Below are 23,624 nucleotides of genomic sequence, written 5' to 3' on the forward strand. Positions count from 1 at the left end.
GATAGCTAAGCCCTGTTCTTAAGGTGTTCCATGGTCCCTGGGTACATACCTTGTCAAAGGGAGGAAATAGAGTGGAGCTTCTACTTGAAGTAGGACAGGAGTTAGGCACCAGCTCAATTCGTTTCTTCTGACTAGATATGGAGTTTGGTTAAAAATGGCTGGGTAGATGATTCTAATGGGAGCAAAGACTCAGCAGTGGAGGGCATATGCGGTGTCAGCTTGGATGAATGCCCCCATGTGTTCTAAGAGAACTAGCATATCCTCTTGCTGAAGGACTGAACAACATCTAATTACTACTTATCAGCAAATAATTTTAAAGTATTTGCTCGAGCTTTTGGGAGAAAAAATTCCACCCCCTGCAGAAAAACTATTCATGCTCAAAGAAAACTTAATTCTTGGGAAGGAATCAGAGTTGACTATTCGAAGATTATCAAAATTGGAACATGAATAAATGAATCTATCAGGGAGGTTAGTCCGCTATCCTGAGTGCTGTCATCAGCCAACTGTCTGGGTATGGGAAAGAAAATGGATGCTCTGGCATTACAGGTGCTCTGCTTCTGCAGAAAGACATCTGGTGAAAAACTCCCAGTGCTGACAATGGATCGAAGGGGAGCTGTTAGCATTGATAGGCGTTTTCCACTACCATGGAGCGTAGGAAAGATCCTTGGAAAGGATGGATAGAAATAGGTGCATAAGCATATTTTAGGACTACAGCACATAATCAATTTCCCTATTGTGGGAAAGGAAGGTGTTTGGTGTCTATCTCCCAGATTTCTTAGGTGTAAGGAAGTATCGGCAGTGGAACCCTTGTGCAGGATGATGTGGAGGTACAGGTTGTACTGCCATTGGGGAGAAAGGACGCCACATTGAGGCGGAGTTGTGCAAGGTGAGGCAGAACTGAATGGAAGACTGAACAATGAGAATTGCAGAGGGCATGTAGAGTCCCCATTCTCGAGAATTCAGCAATCTTTGGAGCTCTTGTGTACAAATATACTCTGAGTATAACTTGAGTCCAAACTTGGGCTGGACTTACTAGGTTGATTCTGTGTGACTGAGTTTTGCTATGTAGCGCAATCCAGAAGCCACTATCACTGGAAACATGGGCTTGAAAAAAGCATATTAGAAGCGCTGTGACGTTTTAATTTGAGCGTCCATACTTCTAAGGCTTTCCTCCAAGGTGGTGCTTTCCAAAGCAAAGAACATCTACCATCCTGACATGGACATCAACCTAAAAGATATTGGCTCTGAAACCAGCCATACATGGATCTTCGATGGAAGTAGTTAAATTACACAATACAGTATGAGAAATTCATAGATAGATTGAAGGAGATTGTGTAAGCACCACTCCGCAACCAGGAGTGGTGAAGGGTGTTCACCATTGCCATCTGGGGGTTGAATTAGAGGATTTACAGTTTCTAAGTATTGGACCATGCAGAGTTGATTGGACATCCCCAAATAGGGATGAACTACCTCCCCCTGCTTACACAAGGCTGTTGCTATAACCACTATTACCTTGGAAAAGGTCCTTGGAGCTGTTGCCAATCTAAAGGGAAGCACAAGAAACTGAAAGTATGACCCCCAGGAATGAAAACCTGATATATTATTGGTGCGTGTAATGTGGAGATAAGCTTCCATAAGATCTAAGGAGATCAGAAACTCCCCCTCTTCTCACTGCTAACATTACAGAGCGAAGAGTCTTCTTTTGGAAATGGGGCTCCTTCAATGCCTTGTTTATTCTCTTCAGATCCAGAATAGGCCTGAAAGAACTCTCTTTCTTTTGCTCCACTGGTACCATGTCAACAGCTGCTAACTGAAGAATGCAATCTAAAGTCATGCTTACTGCCACGCTCTTTACCAGAAAGAAGCATGGGGACTCCACAAATGCTCTATCAAAGGATGTGAAAAATCTAAGGCATAACCATCTTATCACAGAAAGGACCCACTGATTCATAGTTAGGCGGACCCATTCCCCATAAAATTGGGAAAAATGTCCTATTTGTGGGCAAGGAGAATGAGCCCCTTGAATCTCATTGGGAAAATTTGGTACCTGCCACAAAGGTGAACGAAAGGAGTGTGATCTGCCACTGGGGTGACCCTTCTGAAAGGATGGCGACTTCCAGGCCTGTACTTCCTTGTATCGCTAAACCTAAGTCTAGAAGGTCCTCCCCTATAAGATCCTCTTGAGCTATCTTTCGGCAAATTAAGGGTCTTATCCTCATAATGTTTAACTAGTTTTTCAAAATATTCACCAAAAAGCAAATTCCCCTTAAAGGGCAATTTGCTTAGCATTGCCTTAGATGAAGTATCTGCTGACCAGTTTTGTAATCAGAGTAAACGAGAAGCAGCTACAGAAGAAGCCATACTTCTAGCCAAGATCCTATATGGTCATAGAAAGAATCTGCCAAATAAGCATCTCCAGCCTCTAATTTTCTGCTTCTCTCAATGAAAAAATCTCTGAAGCATTATCTATGGGAACTTTCTGCACACAATTCAAATAAGATCTGGACATAAAACTACTGCAAACTGCAGCTTGAAAAGCAAGGTCTGACACCTCAAAAAACTGCTCAAGGATATCTTTGATATTTAAAGAAGCACTACCTTCCATAGGAACAGTGGTCTTTTACATGACCACTGAAACCAAACACTTCAAAAAGGTCCAACTCCTCTGAAGGCAGTGGATAAAGTTTTGCCATAGTGACTCCCATTCAGCTGACACCAAAGCCTTCACTGTCCTATGGAAATGGAAAGTCTTATATCTATACAGACCTTCTACAATAGGATCTTCTTCTGTAGTAGGCTCTACAAGAGCATCCTTGATGCCCAACTCTGTTTAGAAGAGAGGAACATCCATTTATTCTTGCACAAGCCATGGTAATCTGACCATTTTGGGATCATCTCTTTCCACTGGGGAAATTTCATGCTCTTCCAGTGGTTCCTCTTCCAAATAACTCAATCAGCTCTTCTTCAGACTCAGCCCCTGAAACTATCAAAATCCTCTCCAAATTAACCTATGGATCCAGACTGGGTCCCTTCAAAAAAAATCAAGACCTAAAATTCTTTTCTCCTGAGCTTACATTAAAATCGGATCTCCCCCGAGGGATCCTCTCCTCAAAACAGAAGACTCCCATGCATTAAAAGCACAAACTCAGGTGAAAAAGGGATGGAAGACGACAAACAAAAATTCAATATCTTTACCACCACTGGACTTTCCTCTGAGGCAAATTAGCAGTGTCTGCTACACGAAAAAGATTTTGGAGGCTCAGTAAAGGACTCCCTCCTTAGAGCCACTGCCTTCTGGAATCAGTAAAATGGCTTCATTTAAACCCCAGAGGTACCTTGATCAGAGCAGGTCTCAGCCATCACTGTAATCTGCTCAGACCCCTCTTACATGCAGCCCAAAGCAAGAGCGTCTACCACAGTTGAAGAAGCTGCCAAAGAGTTTCCCTGTAAATAATTGCGGCAGACCCTGGCGGCAGCAGAGCTCCCAAAGCAATCTCCACACAAGCTGTAACACTTACCAAGCTTCGCGGGAGCCAACAAGACAAGCCATTGAAGAAATAAATAAATAAACAAATAAATAAATATAAAGGAAAGATACTTTACTGCTGCAAGCTCTCTCTGATGAAAATAGCTTTAAAGCAAACCAGAGGTACCTCCCCTATTAGCCGTCAGAGCCATTGTTTTATTTCCTTTACCCACTGTTTTTTTTGTAAACTTTAAAAGCAAAAAGAGCATACTTCCCTGAAAGCATGCTGAAAGGAAGTCAGAGAAGCAGCCTCTCTTTTCCTGCCAGGGACAAGCTGCAGGTAAGGGAAGAAGGGCAGAAAGTCAGTCAGGCAGGAAGGAATGAGGGAGCCAGCAGCACCGGCTATCTAATCCTCCTATACTGGAGGAGCCAGCCAATCTCCCCTCTTTCCACAAGTCTCTACTCCGTCCTCAAGAATGCACAAGGACAAAACTTCCTGTGAGCAATTTACCTCCACTTTTCCAGGCTGCAGAATTCAGCACTTCTGTCATCTGCTGGAGACAGAGAAATACTGATGTGCTGCAGGCTTTACTGTGTCCTCTAAGAGGTAAAGTCAGCAAATTAGAATCTTCTCTGTTTCCATCTGCTGGCAGGGATGCTAAACCCATAAGTCCTGGACTGGTCTTGTGAGGTGATAAGGAAGAGGATGTTCTCGCCAAACTTGGTGTAGGTGAAACTATTTATTATTTTTTAAAATTTGTATTACCCACCCTTCCATGGTTCAGGGCAGGGTACAAAAGAACTTACATAAATATCAAAATAGAGTACAAAGATAAACACACTTCATTTACAAATAGGCAGGTAACAAGAAATAAGAAAGGGAACATACAACTGCAGGGAAAATATTTGCTAAATAGTATCAAATGACAATATGAAAAGATGAGTTTTGAGGGCTCTTTTAAAGGGCTTAGTGTCTTTCAGGATCCTTAAATGTGCCGAAAGGATGACCTGTTGCCACTCTATAGATCTTTTGTATGGAGATACACTTGCAGCTCCGCCCACGATGTAGCCTACGATCTTGTAGGATGAGCTTGAATCTATCTTGGTAAAGGCACAATAGAATCCACATAGGCTGCCATAATCACTTCTTCAATCCAGCATGCCACTGTAGTATGGAAGGCCACCTCTCCTTTCTTCACATCACAATGGAGAACAACAGTGTGCTATGGTGGTCAAAAAAGCAAACAATGTTGGGAATGATTAGGAAGGGAATGGCAAATAAAATGGTGGATGTCATAATGCCTTTGTATCATTCCATGGTGAGACGGCACCTTGAATACTGTGTGCAGTTCTGGTCGCCACATCTCAAAAAAGATATTTTTGCACTGGAGAGTGCAGAGAAGAGCAACCACGTTAAGGGACATGGAATGGCTCCCCTATGAGGAAAGGATAAAGAAGTTAAGACTGTTCAGTTTGGAGAAGAGATGAGTGAGGGGGGATATGATTAGAGGTCTACAAAATCATGAAAGGACTTGAACAAGTTAATGTAAATCAGTTATTTACTCTCTCTCAGATAATAGAAGGACTAGGGGGCACTCCATGAAGTTAGCAAGTAGCTCATTTAAAACAAATCAAAGAAAATTCTTTTTCACTCAGTGCATAGTTAGGCTCTTGAATTTATTGCCAGAGGATATGGTTACGGCAGTTAGTGCAAGTGGGTTTAAAAAAGGTTTGGATAAGTTCCTAGAGGAAAAATCCATAAATTATTATTAATTAATAAGCAATAGTAGCTTGAGATCTATTTAATGCTTGGGTACTTTCATGTACCTGTAGCCTGGATTGGCCACTATTGGAAACAGGATGCTGGGCTTGATGGACTCTGTCTGACCCAATATGGCATATCTTATGTTTAAAAAGATGATCTGATCTCTGAAATGCATTGGTAATTCTGAGATTGCAAGAGATGCCTCCATACAAGAAGATGTACCTAAGAGGTGAAAAAAAAAATGACCAAGTTAAAATCCCAAAGAGGAACTGGAGTTCAGAGGGGAGGCCAAATGTGATTAACTCTTCAAGGTCTAGACACGTCAAGAAGTTAAGCCTACCCTAAATGCAAATGCGATCTCTCTAGAAAGATAGAATTGCTACATGCATTTTCAGAGTAATAAGGTCCAGTCCCTTAGCAAGACCTTCTTGTGGAAAACCTAGAATAAGAATACTGAAGCCTGATCTAGTACACACCGTCGTTCTGAGCACCAATCCTCAAATGTTCTCCAGAAATGGATGTTAGTCAAGGACGTAGAAAAATTTCCACGCCTTCAAAAGCGTGTTCACCACAGCCAAGGAACGTTTCCTCACCAGGTATATCCTTTCAAGGGCCAGACCACAAGACAAAAAGGATCTGCAGACTCATGAAATATCAGTCCCTGACCAAGAGAAACTTGGCGTAGTGGAAGAAACTGGCAAACAGAGGTCAAAGTTCCACATACCAAGGCTTATTAGGACAATCCAGGGCCATCAAAAGAATCAGGCCTAAATGCCCCACTATATTCTGAAGCATCCATCCAATCATAGATCAAGGAGGAAATAAGTACAGCCTCTTCTCCTGCGGTCAATCTTGCACTAAAGCATCTATGCTGGTTAATCTATGATCTCTTCCGAGAATGTAAAAACGCTGCACTTTTGCATTCGCGCTGCAAGTCATCAAAACCAGACCCAGTAAACTCCATCTAAAAACAATTAGATCGAAGACCTTGGCATCAGCCAATCCTGAACTAGACTATCGAATCTGGACGAAGGAGAGTGTCTTCTGCAGCTGAACACTGCATGTCATCACATTCCAACCAGACACCTTCAATGCAACCCTGGCAGACCCCATCTGGCAGCAATCTGATGGAATGCCTTTTAAGAGAAACCACTCCCCCAGGTCTACAACATTATGACTGAGGAAATTTGCCTGCAAGGCTTGCAAATTCGTTTTTTTGGCCAATGCAGCATGAGGACTCTGAATGCCACCTTGATGATTTATATAAGCTAACAACCGAGGCATGAACTTGAGGCAAACCAGCCAAACTTCCCTGGCTTCCAGATAGTTTATTTTCCAGTTCATCTCCTGACAGTGTGCTCCACAAATAATTCAGTGTCTGAAACGGCTAAAGATTTGCCTTGGGAAAAGATACAATCCATCCCAAGTCCTGCAACTAACAGTTCACCCTCTGAGGGGCAGTGATGCTCCTACGAAGGACTTCATTCATGCCAGCCCACATCCAGATAAGGGAGCACCACATATTATTCTTGTGCAGTGCTGCTGCCCTTTCCACCATTATCTTTGAGCAGGACCCTCAGTGCTGTGGCCAACCCAAGAGAAGAGCCTGAAACTGACAACACTGCAAAACAAAAAATGCTGGTGATCCTCCCAGATTGGAATATGAAGATAAGCTTCCACTAAGTCCAAAGAAATCAGAAATTCTCCTTTCTGCACTGCCATAATGACTAGAATAAAGTTCCCTTCAGGGCCATATTCTAGAAGTTGACGACCTCCTTTAGGTCCAGAATTGGGACCCCAAAGTAAATTGAGTAGAAACCTAGGCTTTCCGGTCCTGTCGGCATCAGAATTACAGAGGTCAAGATGAGAAAACCTCTGTCCACATTCTTCCCTTGCCAGGTTGAGTGAGAAAGGGAAATCCTACAGCATTGGAACCAGAACAAGAGAATTCCAGGGCCTAGCCAGTTTGTTTGGTTTTCATTGTTTGGTAGTCCTTTGTAATTTGGACTAATCTCTAATAAAATAGATAGAGATGGTCGCCTTTCTCCTACACCTGAGATAGGGCCCTCCAAGCACCTGTAGATCCATCCTCACCCCCCCCCCCCCATTAATTTTTTTCTCTCCAAAGTTTGATCTTTAAATAGAAACTCTGTAAAGTTGGATTTGAAGATAGCATCTGCTGACCAACTGAGCAGCCAGAGAAATCTTTGAGTTGCTATCCTGGATGCTACACTTATTCCATAAGCACAAACCTTTACCAGTTCATAAAGAGACAGAGAGAGAGAAAGAAGGATCCTGAGCACTTTCCAATATTGACCATAATGGAATCGTCTTACCCTCTGCAATGTCTAAAGAGTGAACAGAATAGGAAAATAAGAAGTCACGTTATCTCAGTTTTCCAATAAGAAAACTTTGTATGCAGCCACCAAATAACGGAACAACCATCCCCATTTCAAAATCTGCAAAAAATCTAGGCATAACTATCAATACAGATCTTTCACTAAAACAACACATATCCATGTTAACTAGGAACTCCTTCTATAAACTTCAACTCTTAAAACGGCTACGTCCTCTACTTTTTTTTCATGACTTCCGGACTATTCTGCAATCACTCATTTTCTCTGGACTGGATTACTGTAATTCTCTATATATAGGCCTCCCAGAAAACACACTTCACTCACTCCAACTAATCCAAAATGCAGCAGCACGTATCCTAACAAATTCATCAAAAAAAACCCACATTACTCCAATACTTCAGTCCTTACATTGGTTACCAGTTAAACATAGAATACAATTCAAAATTTTGTCCATTATACATTCTCTTATCTACACTCCCAACTCGGTTACTTTATGCTCCATCCTCCGAATTTACAAACCAACTAGACACCTAAGATCATTGGAAAAAAACCTTCTTGACATTCCCTCACCTCGACAAGCCCGTCTTGATATCACCAGAAAAAGAGCTTTCTCAGTCATAGGTCCCATTCTATGGAATGCTCTACCAGATCCTATCAGATCCATATCCAATCCTAAGCATTTCAAAAAATCTTTAAAAACTCACCTATTTCGAACCGCATTTCAGATACCACCCACTAAATAATCATCTCACACTTCCAGAATACATATCTCCAGTTAGGCACCCAACATTCTCTTGTTCTGTGTATTGATTTCTTTTTGCTACCTATTTAATTTTAAACAATTTGTTATTTTATATTAATGAAAATTTTTGTAATTTATATTTTTATATGTCAACCCACTTTCAATCATTACTATTCTTACTTTTAACTTTTACTTTAATTTGTTTTTATTTTTCATTTTATTATTTTTGATATATGTAAACCGTTTTGACTAAACACTGTTTGTAAAGACGGTATAAAAATACTTTTAAATAAATAAAATAAATAAAAATAACTCAGAGTTACTCTGCATGCTAAGAGCAGCAGGAAGAAATGTCAGCATAGGAATATACAATGGGGACCTCAGCAAATCCATTGATCTCTGTCTCCATCTGCAGGTTGGTGTACATACTTCATTTGTATGGACTGACCTGACTGTATAGGAAGTTTATTATTCTCAATTTGAATGAAGTAGTTTGTTTTCAATGCTCTATCATAGAAATACTGGGTTTCTCTCAGTGCTGCACCATCTATACATAGTGACAATGATGTCAAAGAGGAAATCAGTGTGCTCTGCCTCCTTATGGTGAGTAGGGAGACATAACCCACCTATTGGGATTGATCTGGACTGGTGTAGCAAAATTCATGGAAAGAAAACAGGTAAAACTCTTTCAATATGCAGGTTAACACTGCATTTAACATGCACTTTTAGTGAATTATTCAATGGCTGCACCAATACATGTGTTAAAAGAAATAACCAAACACTGCTTTTAATACATGTTGATAAATAGACCCTTAAGTGTTTTCACCTTAAATCTCATCTCTAGAAAATGAAACAGAGACCTGGATTTATGCAGCTAGACTATACTAATAGATCTTTGAACACTTTACATCAATAGGAAAAAATGCCTCTGGGCCACAAAGCTTACAATTTCAAGCTATATGAACCTACAACTAAATTGTTTGCTTCCTCTTACCAATGGTTCTCTTAAGGATATCCAGTTCCTCTTGCTGCTTGTGATAAGAACTCTGCTGCATCTTAACCTGAAGAAGCTCAGCTTCTTCCGATTTCATTTCCCATTGCTGTTTCAGTTGACGGTACCTTAACAGATTAGCACATGCAATAGGAGACATATAGAGTATACATTTTGATTTCTTTTTGCTCATGCACATAATACATTCTACAACATCTATTCACAAGTTTGCAAATGCATGTTGAAATTTGAAAATGTACTTACAAGAACTATTATCAAGGTGAACAAAAAAATAGAAATTTTTGGTTGGCACCCAAGTTTTCTAAGCCAGGGCAAACATTTTTCTTTGTGACTTGTGTTCTAACTATTTTTTGGACTTTTTTTTGCTCTGTTTTCTCTATTATTGGGAGCTTTTCTTGTTTGCTCATTTTTTGTGTCTATTTTCTGATTCTTTTTGGTGTGCATTTTTTGGGCTTTTTAAATTTTGTCTCTCTCCCTCCCTTTAGCTTCTTCTGTATAGGTAAGGACCAGCCCCAAATTACAGTAGTAGTGGCTTCCTAAGGATTCAGACTAGTGGCAAGTGCCAATTTTTAGGTAACCATAAATTTTCCATTCATATTAATTATTCATATTTTTGCTAATATAAAAGTGTGTAACCCATTGGACCTAAACAGGGAGTTACACATTTAGTATACCCCTTCAGTATTCACTACAACATTCTGAGTCAGCTAAGAAACTGGGCATCCTGTGTGCACTGCCACACTAGCAAATGAGAGCCTGTTTGGCTCCATGCAAATCCAACATTCCTTATAGAGAGAATTTTCTCTTGATTAGAGCATTTCTTCTCATGGTGGCAGTTGACCTAAGAATTCCCCTGGAGAGGGAAAACCGGGAAAATACTAAGCCAAATATATCCAAGTCCCAAGTAGCTGCAGTGACCTGGACCTGCTCAATGGGATTACCACCACTCACTTGAGACTAGTAAGGGTACAGCATTCCCAGAAATTATACCTTAAATTTGATGAAACTGAGATCTGGAAAACAGTCTTGGAATTCTGCCAAGACTTGCTTTCTGTAGTGTTAGCAATTGTTAAATGGAATCAATTACACTGGGTCAAAATGGAGCGCACATGTCCTTTTGTTGCGTCTGGCAGTCTACGGGCTGCTCTCGCAAATCACCACACTCACCTCCCCAGTCGAGCTGTCCCCGCTGGCTCCTGACGTGGCCCGATGCAGCCACCCAGCAGGGTGCCACTCTGACGTGGAAAGGTGCCACCGGCTCACCACGCGGAAGGATGCTGCTGGCCTCAACCTGTCATGCTCCTCCTTAGGTGCACGCGCACCTGATGCCACTATATTTAAAAGGCCTGCGGCGGGAAAAGCCCAGCGGCGCCTCTGGATGAACTCCCACGCCTAACTCTATAAAAAGTTCTCTCTGACCTTACCTCACTGTCTCAGCAAAAGGTTCAGCTACTGCACAGTAGTGTGTGTTGTGTTCCAGCCTGTCTCCAGTCTTCCTTGCCTGCCTACCTCAACCTGTCTGTCCCTCTCCTTTGGACGGAGAGCTGGTTTGACCTCTGCCTGGACTTCAGATATGCTTGACTACAGCCTGCCTTTGACCCTTGCCCAGACCTAGACACATCTATTCGCTGTTCTGCCTACGACCTTCACCCGGCCTTGGACCATGTCTCCAGTCATCAGCAGAGACCCTCGCCTAAGTCCTGCTGGCCCTGACATCCATAGGCTTACCCCAAGGAGGAATGTGGGCTGGTACAGGTTTGGTCTCTGCTTCAACTGGGTCTGCCTGCTAATGGCAGGAATCTGCAGGGCTCCTCCCTGCAGGTAGAGCCAATCTCGCCTCAGTCCAAGGGTCCACAGACAACACTGAGTACAGATGTCCTGATTATTCTACCGTAATCTCCTACAGGATATTGTCTTTAAAGAGGTATTCATGTGTTTGGAATCTGTTTGAATCTCATCTATAGTGAATGAACAGATTTTGAAGAGATATACCCTTATCCGAGAACGGTTTTCCTATTGTACTTGTTGCTTTACTACTAAAGAAACTCAGTTATTATTGGAACCACCACGGTGTCCAAAATGGATTTTGCTAGGAAGGGAACCAGCAGTGCAGCTACAGGATTTGAACGCTGTAATACTCTTGTAGGAAAATTGGTTTTTACTTGCTAATTTTTGTTCCTGTAGTACCACAGATCAATCCAGACTCCTGGGTTTTGCCTCCCTTCCAGCAGCTGGAGATAGAGAAAGTTTTGCAGGCACCACCTCTTAACCCGGTGTGCCACCTGCAGCTCCTCAGTATTAATCAGTACCCAAGCAGAATTTGAAATCCAAAACTTCTAACAAACTACCTCTAAAAGTTACTCAGATTGAGCAGAAGAAAGAGGACATTTTTTTAAACAGTTTTAAAGAGAAACCTATGTCATTCTTCAGAAGACTTCAAATATTAAAGAAAAATGGATTGAGCGGACTCTCCCCAATGCTCTCTCCTTTCCCGGGTGGGACTCTGGACTGACCTGTGGTACTACAGGAATGAAAATTAGCAGGTAACAGCCAATTTTATTTTCCCTGTACGTAATCAGATCAGTCCAGACTTCCTGGGATGTATCCAAGTTTTCTTAACCGGGGTGGGACTGCGAGAGTCCCGCTCGAAAGACATGTTCATTGAAATTACAGACATCTGAGGTTTGGACATCCAACTAGTAGTGTCTGGTGAAGATATGCAAAGACTTCCAAGTAGCCACCCTGCAAATCTCTTGTGGCGAAACCAACTGACATTCCACCCAGGAAGTTGCCTGGGAACGGGTAGAATGAGTCCTTAACCCCTCCAGGATAGGACAACCGCAACATATGTAAGCTGAACCGATAACCTCCTTTAACCAACGTGCAATCATGGCATTTGAGGCCTTCTGAACCTTTCTGGCACCAATCCATAGCACAAAAAGGTGATACAACAATCTAAAGCTGTTAGTGACTTCCAGATATCGCAATAAAACTCTCCTGACGTCTAGATGTCTCAACTCCTTGGCCTGAGGCATACCAGCCTCCAGATTCGGGAAGGCCGGAGGTTCCATTGACTGACTCAAATGAAACGCCGAAACAACCTTCGGCAAAAAGGAGGGAACTGTCCTTAAGGATACTCCAAAATCCAAAATTCGTAGAAAGGGCTCCCTGCAAGATAGGGCTTGACGTTTCGACACTTGCCTAGCTGAACAAACTGCCACCAGGAAAACCACCTTGAAAGTAAGATCTTTTATGGTAGCCCTTATAAGGGGCTCAAAAGGCACAGCATACAAGCTCTTGAAAATGAGATTGAGGTTCCAAGAAGGGCAAATCTTGTGAATAGGTGGCCGCAAGTGTTTCGCTCCTCAGAGAAAATACATGACATCTGGATGTGCAGCTAAAGATGCTCCCTGAATCTTGCCCAATAAACAACCTAGTGCAGACACCTGAACCCTCAGGGAATTGAAGGACAGGCCTTTTGATGGGCTTTTTGCATAAAGGCCAAGATCTGCGCCACTGATGCTCTCCGAGGGTCAATCCCCTGCTCCAAACACCAAGACTCAAAGACCCTCCACACCCTGACATATGCTACGGAGGTAGAGGTCTTGTGAGCCTGTAGCAGAGTAGAAATAACATCAGGATATCCTTTCTTCCTTAGTTGCCTCCTTTCAAAAGCAAAGCATCTAGACAAAAGCGATCCGCTTGATCGAAAAATATAGGGCCCTGCCTTAGATTTTGACGATGGCTCAGCCTCAGGGGTCTGTCCACTGCAAGATTGACCAGATCCGCAAACCAAGGTTGTCGTGGCCACGGGAATCACTCTTCCTGGGTGGACCTCTATTCTCCTTAGAACCTTGCCTACCAGAGGCCATGGTGGAAACACGTAAATCAAAACCTTGTGAAGCCAAGGCAGAACGAGGGCATCTACCCCTTCCGCTCCCAACTCCTTTCTGCGACTGAAGAAGCTTGGCACCTTGACATTCTTGTGGGTTGCCATGAGATCTACATGAGGTTTGCCCCACTTGTTTGAGTTGAGGGGCATTGCTTCGTCCAACAGCTCCCATTCTCTGGAGTTCAACTGCTGCCAGCTCAAAAAATCTGCCTGCACATTGAGGAACCCCGCTATGTGCGACACCGCTAACAAGGCGAGATGCTGTTCCGCCCAGGACATCAGCATCTCTGCTTCCCTTGCCACTGCTTGACTCTTGGTGCCCCCTTGGCGGCTGATGTAGGCCACCATCGTTGCATTGTCCGAGAGGACTCGGACCACCTGATTGCTCAGGAGCAGGAGGAAGGCCTGAAGTGCTAACCACACAGCCTTTGTTTCTAACTGATTGATGGAGCACGACACTTCCTCTGCTGACCACTGACCTTGTACCGCTTGGGACTGACACACAGCTCCCAAACTGGAAGGACTGGCGTAGGTAGTGACTACTACCCACTGTGGTACCTCGAAGTCCACTCCACAGCTCAAATAGTCCCAGCCACCTTTGGTTCTGAAAACGAGAACAAAGTGGGAGGAAATCTTTGGATCCTTTCGGCTTGTCTTCTGGCATCTTGTGCATCTTATTCTCCCTGAAGAGCTTGATCAGCTGTTCCAAGTTTTCTTCAAAGAGAAACTTGCCCTTGAAGGGGAGGGCTCCCAGCTGCGCCTTTGACAAAACGTCCGCTGACCAATTCCACAGCCATAAGAGCCTTCTGGCTGAGACAGCCAGGTTCTCGAAGAGGTGTGAATAAGGTCATATAAGGCATCCACCCCATATGACACTGATGCCTCCAAGCGCTCCGCTTGCTCAGATTCCTCTGGCACAGATCCTTAGCACTGTGTAACTGCTGTACCTATCTCAAGCTTGCTCGGAGCATAAAGCGGCTTCACACTGCTGCTCTGATGCCCAGAGCAGACACTGCAAAAATCCACTTGAGAAACACCTCAAGTTTCCTGTCTTGTACGTCCTTCAATGCTGCTGCACCAGCCACTGGGATACTAGTCCTCTTCGTGACCATGGACACTTGAGGCATCAACCTTAGGCATCTTGAGCAGTTCCAGCGCATCTTTGGGTAGTGGATACAATTTGTCCATGGCTCTACTGACCTTCAAAAGCCAGTCTCCAGAGTATCCCACTCCTTGACAACTAACTGCTTCACCATCATGTGGAACGGAAATGTAGTGGCCGGGCCTCTCAGACCAGCCATGACCAGATCCACAGAGTCCTGGTCCAGCTCCACTTGCGGCACTGCAATTCCCAGTTCAGCCAAGATATGTGGTATGAGAGGGGCAAGCTCTTCCCTCTGAAATAAACAAAGTACTCTGGGATTGTCCCCCTCCAGGGGAGGCATCGTTCCAGGTTCCTCTTTATCTGGACTCTGCCCTGCTGTGAGCGGAGGGCCCTCTGGAGGGTCAGAGCAACCCTGGATCCAAATCCACCGCCACATGACCACGCCCTAGAGGAGCTCTAACAGTATGGATCCTGTTGGCTCCTGCAGAATCCGATACTTTGGGCTTCTTTCTGGGTGGTTCTCCTGAGGGGCAACGCCCAAGAGGGCAAGACCGCTTGGCCCCCTGGGTCAAAAAGGCCTGAAGCATTAACAAAATGAACTCCGGGGAAAAGGGGAAAAATATCTTGTTCATCCCCCCAGGGGATCGAAGTATCCCTCTCCCAACCCCTCCTCCATCGGGGCTGGAATTAGCCGGCAACAGCATCAGAGAGTGTTCCCCTCCCTCAGCTGCTCTCTGCTCCTCGAGTCATCTCCTTCCGCCACCGGCACTTCATCCGGATCATGGGCGTCCTTGCCTGCATCCAAATCAGTAACCTAACCCCTATGTGGACCATTATCCCCTGGATCATCTGCCGGATCCTCCTGCAGGTCATCAGAATCACCCTTGTCCTCTCCTGCAGCACGCCCAAGACCCAGGAGTCTTAACAAGCCCCAAGAACCCCTCACTGAGGACATCTTCACTCTCTTAGAGGGGCGCTGCGGCTGTTGGCCCAGGGGCCGCTTCCTCTGTTTCCCTTCCTACCCACATAGACCTTGTGAAGAGAAATCTTCCATCTCCACACTTCCAGACTCTCCCCCTCTTCCTGGTCCTCTGCTACAGATTGGACCATCGAAGACAGGGGAGGGGGAAATCACTGGGGATCCTGGAAACCTGCTTCTTACTGTCTCTCTCAGTCAAATTTGCTGCAACCACCAACCCGCCAGGGACCTCTACAGTGGGCCTTGCTGACCTGGTGACTTCTCCTGCTGTCTGCCTCAGCAGAGGTTGCCCCCACCCCCTCCCGAGGCACAGTCTGTGCAAATCACAGAGGAATTAAGCCAGTCGCACAGCAAGCCACATGCCCCACAAGATCCCCTAAAATGAGAAGTCGGCACCATTGCAACTGTGCACATTCCCAGATCGCAGTGCTGCGTAGTTAAGCAAGCTCACAGATGCGCAATCGCAGGAGCCCTACCACTGGAGTGAGCCACCCTCCTCAAACTGCTCCAGACCCTGGGGCTGAATAGAGACTGTCACTCTCTTTCCCTGTGGCGCTACCAGCTTCCATTGAAGACATGCACTATCCTTCTGGCCTTTCAAGCTGCTAAAGCCTTCTATTCATCTTTGATTTTTTTTTTTTTAAAACAATTTAAAGGCATAGCTCCCTTTCAGAAGATAACCCTTGATAATAGGCATATTTCCCTGAATCGGGCGAAGGCACTGGGGAAGAGAACATGGAAGGAGAGGGGGAGCCAAATCCCTGGCTATCAATTCCTCTGGATGCAGCAGGCAGAGACCAGACAGGGATCATCTCCCCACCCTTGCTTGGCTCTACCTGAGGGATGGCCCACAAAGATATTTATTTATTTAACAGTTTTTTATACCGACCTTCACAGTAAATAACCATATCGGATCGGTTTACATTTAACAAGGGTATAACTGGAGTAAACAATTCAAGTAAACAAAGATAAACAATAGGTACGAATAAGTCAAAGTTACAATCAACAGGGAAAGAGAAACTTGGAAGCTTGCAACAAGCTGGAAAGAAGATAAGGCAGGAAAAATATAAAGATATGTAACACCTCAGGAAGCACCTCTTCTAAAAATGCTAATTTTCTTATTTATTTATTTTTTTAAATTTCTCTCAGACTGCAGGTTTGCACCTCTACCATATGTTGGAGACAGAAATACTGAGACACTGCAGGTGGCGCTCTCAGTTATGTAGCAGTGCCTGAAAAGCTTCTCTCTCCCTCCATCTACTGGTAGGGATGCAAACCCCACTTGACTGGATTGATTTAGAGTATGAACAGGAATCATTGTGTAACATTCCAACAATACTCCCCCCAGCTGATTCCAGCAGGGCATTTCCATTGAGGCTGACCTCTAGGTAGACAGGAAAACCATGAACTGAGAGCAAACCTCCCAAGGAAGAAGTTCAGAACCTCTCCACCAAGAGATAAAACTGGGATTGTGCAAGAGCCAGCTCCTATAGAAACAGGACTTCCTCACTAACCTAGAAACTCATAAAGGTACCAAGTAGATTCAGTCTGATCAGCAGAACAGACTGTTCACCAATCTGGCATAGTTGTCAACCATGATAAATGGTACTGCCACCTAATAACCTCACAGCTCATGAAGTGGAATGTCTGCAGGTACAAGGACCACCTTGTCTGTCTACAAACATTGCCATTGACTAGGTTGTACCCGAAAGAAATAAGGAGAACTCTCAAGTGACTGCAACAAAGGTGTAGGTCCTCTGTTGCGTGATCTCCCCTACCCAACGCATGCACCTTGGATATGGAGAGCTATCCAGAGGCACACCTGCCATTCGGAATACAGATGGGACAAAAACTTCCTCACAGAGGTAGGGCCCTTACGCCAGACAGACTGGTAGGAGAGGCCACCAAATGAAAGTACGCTCATTGCTCCCAGTAGGTATCAGAAGTACTCCCATGCAGGAGAAATCTGTATATGTCGCTGGGAAACAGCCAAGAGAGGAGACCCTGAACATTACGAGGAGTCTAAATCCAAAATAGCTCCCCCACGAAACAGCCCTGCTGTTCAGTAGTATTATAGAGTGAGTACTCCTGCCTGATGGGCACTTAGATCCAGTAGGGAACAGAGAAGAACCACCAGTCAAACAAAAACATCCTTCCCCCAGAGAATGGGGAGCGAGAACTCCTCCCCCCCCCCCCCTGTCAGGGTGGAAAGCAAGGTGCCCAAGAGGGAACTGAAAATGGGCACCTCTGGAAAACCAACAGCCATATCTCCCCACCCAAAAGAGATGGAAAAGCACAGCAGGAATCAGGTTGTACCAATCCTGAAAATCTACCTGTTCCCTAAATGAGGTTCAAGAGGTGACAAAAAGGTCAGCTGTTGGTGACTACCTAGTTAGACTTGAATGGCCACCATGGTAATTAAATATAGGGATGCCAGCGAAAAATGATCCAATTGATCTCACTGCCTCCCACAACTCCCCCAGGTCCCTTAAGGGAACCCACAAGGAGGGGTACTGATTCAGAAGAATCAAGGCTCCAGCATGAGCAACCAACCTACAAGGGACTGTGCTCTGGAGGCTTCCCTATGAAGGGGATTCAAATGTAAGACAAGATGGAAGGGGCCTAAAAGGCCTATCCCTTCCCATAGGGTGAAGACTCCCGACACTATTACCCTGGTATTCACTCTAATTGTGGAGTGACCAGGAGAGCAGTTTTAGTCAAGACATGCCAATGCACCAGCCAAGTGGAAACACACGAGATGGCAACTAGAACATTAATGAACAAATTCTCACTCTGCCAGTGCAATGACTCGCATTAGTGCAGTGGAACACTGTCCTGCTGACAGTGGTGCATATATGCTCAACATCTCAGTGTCTAGGGCATAGCCCCATGCCAGAGCCTGGGCTGGCCACACGTTAGGGCCGGCGGTGGTGCACTGCGAAATAGCAATCAAAAAGTGTGCAATGGTGCCCTTCTCATAGGTGCTGCACAACACTTATGGCAAGACACATGAAGGTGCAGATGATGGAAATGACCATGATGGAGTCCTAGGCAAAGATTGTGACAACACTGTCCATGGTGCCTGGCACTCCATGGCACAAACAATGCTAAATATCATTCGGCAGTGCCATAGCATTTGGAGAAATAGATGACTCTCACCAATGTCAATTGCACTTCTCGTGCTCTACTGTCTCAATGATGCCTAATGGAGTCCACACGCTCAGTGTGACGGCTGGTGAGAACAGTGTCACTGGTGTCCAGACTGGGCACCACTCAACAGTGTCACCCCCTCGGCACATTATGGCATTGCCCATAGCACTCTGCGGCAGAGGTGCCCTGCAGTGTCTGACTGCACCCATGGTATCCACAGTGGCGATGGCACCTGTAGAGCCAATAGCATAGTCAACGCTCGCAAGAGGCCAACCAAGTTTATGGCACTAAGCAAAGTAGCATCCAGGACATCGGTGGCACAACAGCACTGAAGATACTCGATGGTACCCATGGTGCTCGACAGCCTTGAAGGCAAACAGCTAATAGTGCCCACAGCACCTGAAAACATCACTGACCCCCACCTCGCCCAAAGGCAACGATAGTCTGGCGGCACTGATGGTGCATGAAGACATTGAAGGCCTGTAGGATTGACACATTCAACAGCACCAATGGCACTCAAAAGAGTGGAGGACACCTTGACGACATCCATGGCGGTTAACTGTTTCAATAGTGATAGCACTCCTGGCACTTGATGCCTCAACAGCGACATCGCCCCTGGCGCTAGATGGCCTTGACAGCACCCCCAGTGCTCAACGGCACCCATGTTGCTCGGGGCATTGATGGCGCATAGCAGTGTTGATGGCACCCACAGTGCATGATGGTTCACATGGCATGTGATGTTGCCCATGGTGTTTAACAGCATCACCAATAGCACTCGATGGTTTTGGCATCCACAATGCTTGATGATGCCAACGAAATCGATGGTGCTTCATGGCACTTAACATCAAAGGTGCCACCTGCACTTGATGGGGCCCTTGGTGCACAATACCACCAATGGTGTACCTATAATGCCCATTCCCAAAGTTCAAGGGCCTTGGCACTTGATGGTGACCACGATCCTCAATGGGTCGAGGGCATCCATAGTGTGATAGCATCCATAGTGCCCTATGTCGCTGAAGGCATCCAGAGTATTGGGCCTGGCTGTGCCCAAGGTGCTTGACAGTGTCGAAGGTGTCCATGGCAACTCATGGCCTGATGACGCTTGGCCACGTCAAGGTCAGCCATGGCATTGAATTGCATTGATGGTGACCATGGCACTCAATAGCATCCATAGTGTCCAATAGCATTGAGGGTGTCCATGGTGCTCTACTGTGCCCACTGATGCCTGCAGTCCATGGCCCTCGATGGCCCTTGACTCGAGGGTGGTCTTGATGGAGTCAAAAGCAGTCATGGTACACAATGGTCTCTATGGCACCCAATGCATCCCTGATGCTGAAGTTTCCTCCTGGAGGGCTGCATCTGTTTTTGAAGAGGAGTTGGGAGAGAGAAAATAGAAGGACCTTTAAAGACCCCCAATGGAGTTTCCACTCCTGGGACACAAACACTGTCAGGTTGGAGTTCGGGATTCTTCATTGACCTCAGGTACTGGGTAAGTTATCCATCACGGTTAGAAAACCCACATCCCACTTGGGACACCTATTTTCAGTCATGGAGGATAAGCCAATTTCAAGCCCCTACCGGGAGGGACACATCCACAGAAGTAGAAATCAATTAAATCCTGGCTTATGTAAATCTAAGGTCCCTGGATGTAACTGGACTTTTTATTTTTTGCACATGCTAATTCTTTTACTATCAATAAAAGTAAATTTTAATTTGAACACCCATCTGCTGAGTCCAGCCTGATTTGTGAGCATACCTACCACAAAAAGCCATGGTAACACACACTTATGAGAACACTACTGCCTGGGCCAAGAAGGTAATCTTTCCCCCCATAAATAAGAATCCCCCCCCCCCCCCCGGAGAAAGAAGAGTTGGGGAAAGGATGGAGGAGCTAGTCACGGTTAATACATTTTTATGGCCCTTTGGAATTCGACCCATTCCCTAGGAAAGGTAGAGCTATGAGAGAGTGCAAATCTGAATACCGAAACATACAATTCTGCAGAAAAAGACTGAGGGCCTCTGCTTAGGAGGCAGAAAAATAACTACAGCTGCACATGCTCAGTAGGGCATGCTGAAAGCTCTAGATTCTTTGAGATCAAAGTTCTGTGTCGGGCTCCATCGAATGATGTCACCCATGTATAAGGACTGCCATCCTGCCTGTTCTTTGAGAATAAAGAATATGCAAAATTATGGTGGGTGTGTGTACAATGTTAAAAAGTAATGGTATGGTATGCTGGTTTAAATACAAGTTTTAAACTACTAATATTCTGATCATAATACTGTACACAGTCATCTCATTTTTACTAATAGGAAACCTGAAAATTCAATCAAAAGATATGGTGAAATCTAAATCTTGAACTAGGTAATTCTTACTTTTCAACAGTGTTTTTTAAACCTGCTAATTCCTTCTCAATGGTGAGCAATTCATTTTCCTTAGCTCTAAGCTCGTCTTGAATAGTTTTTAGCTCCTGAAGCTTCGACAGGACAGATGCAGACTGTGAACGTGCACCTTGTAGAAGGAAAAAAAAAAAGAGATAAAATGAATGTGAGATCTGTTCAAGGTTAACAGTCTGGAAACAGTATACACAGGATTCTCAATCTATGCATTTATAGCAAGTTTAGTCAGAAATCAGAACTCTAGTATATTTTATTGACAGTCTGTGAAATAGTGTTAAATGCTGAGCACTGGTGATCATACTACTGGTGGATTTTTGGCTTTGAGGTAAGCAAGGAGTGGAAACCTTTTTTTTTTTTTTTTAATTTTAAACTTAGACACCAGCCAAAATTCTTAGAAGCAGTCTAGCAGTTGCTCCCGCACATGTTTATCTTCCTTCCTGCCCAGGTAGCTGCCACTCTTCACATACCCAGTCTGTTTCTGGCCTTGGCCACTGCTCTTCCTACTGGACCCAGCAGCTGCTACTCCTCTTTCTAGCATGCACCATATTTCAGGAACCCAGGTGACTGGGTTTTTCCCAGCCCTGTTAACCAGTAATCCAAGACCAATACATATACAGACCAAACAATCATATATCAAGTCTGGTAATCCTTCTAGCTTGATTTCCATGCATATTTATTGGACTAAAACATACATACAAATAAAGATGTGATTCACTAAAACCTCCCCCCCCCCCACACACACACATTCTATATCTATAGGAAAAAAGCTTAGTATATTAGGCTGGGTGCCTAAATTTAGGCAATTAAAGCCTAGAGCCACTAAGTCGTGATGTTTCTTCATGGGAGGATTCCCACTATTGTGAGGGTGCTGCCGTGATAGTGGGCCCCTCCCCCCAAAACATTGCAGCCCTTTGGTGCGTTCTTTTGTCTCATGGCTAAACACTGGGAGGGAGGGGGGGGGAAATAATGCACCTAGTGGGCCTTTAATGCGATAGTGGCCCCAACCTTCAGGGACTGCCATCACCTTAAAGTGCCACCAGAACCAAAAAAAAAAAAGAGAGCGGCAAACAGGGGAGGTCAGGATTGATCCCTGACTTACCCCCAAAGGAAAATAAATATAGCACTTGTTGCTGCATGGTGACTGCTCTGGTCCCACCCCCGCAGGTACATTAATACAAGAGGCCCCTTCTTCCTCCCCAAAGTTCTGCAGAACCAGCAAGGCAGCCCTGACCTCCACTCCCAGCACCCCCTCAAAGGCCCAAAATGAAAAGAGGGCTCTAATCCCCTCCCTCACCTTTCAAATTAGTAGCAGGTCCCACGGTGGGGCCAGGGCACACCCTCACACCCGGTCCAGTTAGTGCCATTTTTCAAAATGTCAAAGTGTCGCCAACCTGACCTTACCCCAGCTATGTGACTGGGGCAAGATCTGGGAATTGGGCCTTTGAAAAATGGCACCGACAAGGCTGGGTGTGAGGGTATGCCCCAGCCCGCTACTAATTTGAAAGGGGTGTGTGTGTGTGTGTGGGGGGGGGGGGGGGGGGTTTGGGGGCGGGTCAAGGGGAGCGGACCTGGGCCCCTCTTTTTTTTAAGTTTTTTTTTTTTAATTATTATTTGGGGTTTTGGGGCGGAGAGGAGGTGCCAAGGGTTGCTATTTCTATGGACATTTGGGGAAGAAGAGGGACTACTTTTCAGAAAGCAGAGTTGCTTTCGTGTAACGTGTTCTCCTAGGACAGCAGGATGTCAGTCCTCACACATGGGTGAATACCAAGCTACAGGCTGTCTGAGCAGGACAAAGCAGTAAACCGCACAGTGCTGGAGTACTAAATCCATGCTTTGCGTGCGAGGCAGCCGACCCACCAGGCTGGAGGAGAATTGGGTTCTACAAAGAAAGCTAAGAAAAAAAACAGACAAGTCCCCATGTGTAGTAGGGATGCCTGAAGCAGGGGAGTGATGAGAGTGCAAACAGAAGCAACTGAGCATCATGGAAGACAGTACAAGCAGGGTTTCTGACAAAACAGTGGATCTAGATCCTCCTGGATATAGGAAGGACCCAGAGATGTAAACAAGAGAGACTCTAGGACGAAAACCAGTTTCCTTCGGTGTGAAAAAAAACAAACAAAAACAGACCAATCAAAAAACAAACTGGTGTCTGAGAGCCCTCCAGAAGAGGCTGTTGACCACTGAAAGCCAAATGTCTGGAGAAGAATGCCCAGGTATGGCTGGTAGGCCGAATGGGCAGAAGAAACCCACGCCACGCTTGAAAGAACAAGCAGCAAACCATGGCAGGGCCTGGGACAGACACTGCGGGCCGAAGCATCAGACGTAGCTGAATGCGCAGGACAGTGTTAGTGGTTTCAGGGGATGAGAGACAATCCCCAAAACAGACCTGTAGCCCAAAAACTATCAAGCAGGGAGATGAGATAGGCCTGTAGCTCACTCTAGAGCACCTGTCAGAACAGATTCATCTATCCTGTCACAGGATCACGAGGGGAGCAGGAAGGCCCTTTGGGCAACCTAGAGAGTGAGAAAAAACTAAGGCAGTATTGGCCAGAGAATGGTAAAAATAAGTGGAAAAACATGGTGAATCCTTCCCTGCAGGTATACAGAGATATAGCATGGGTGCATTAGCTTTACTTCCCCCTCCTCTCGACAATCCAAACAGCAGTCGGAAGGAGTGATGAACACAAGGAGGCAGACTGGAGGACTGCCAGGGTAAGTAAAAGTCGCCTGGTTGCCTATCAACCCCAAGTGAACAACTC

At 45.1% G+C, this 23,624-nt stretch overlaps 1 protein-coding gene across 1 annotated transcript in view; it reads right to left on the reverse strand.

Annotated features, from left to right (window-relative positions):
- SMC2 (structural maintenance of chromosomes 2) overlaps positions 1–23,624 on the reverse strand; it is a 215,027-nt gene that overhangs the window by 53,511 nt on the left and 137,892 nt on the right. Inside the window, exons 15-16 of the mRNA XM_029614730.1 lie at positions 20,842–20,977; positions 9,325–9,449 (exon numbers count right to left, since the gene is read on the reverse strand). Coding sequence (XP_029470590.1) covers positions 9,325–9,449; positions 20,842–20,977 — 261 coding nt within the window. The remainder of the gene's footprint in view (positions 1–9,324; positions 9,450–20,841; positions 20,978–23,624) is intronic.

The sequence above is a fragment of the Rhinatrema bivittatum genome, chromosome 1 (assembly GCF_901001135.1).
Source record: "Rhinatrema bivittatum chromosome 1, aRhiBiv1.1, whole genome shotgun sequence".
Classification (NCBI taxonomy): domain Eukaryota; kingdom Metazoa; phylum Chordata; class Amphibia; order Gymnophiona; family Rhinatrematidae; genus Rhinatrema; species Rhinatrema bivittatum.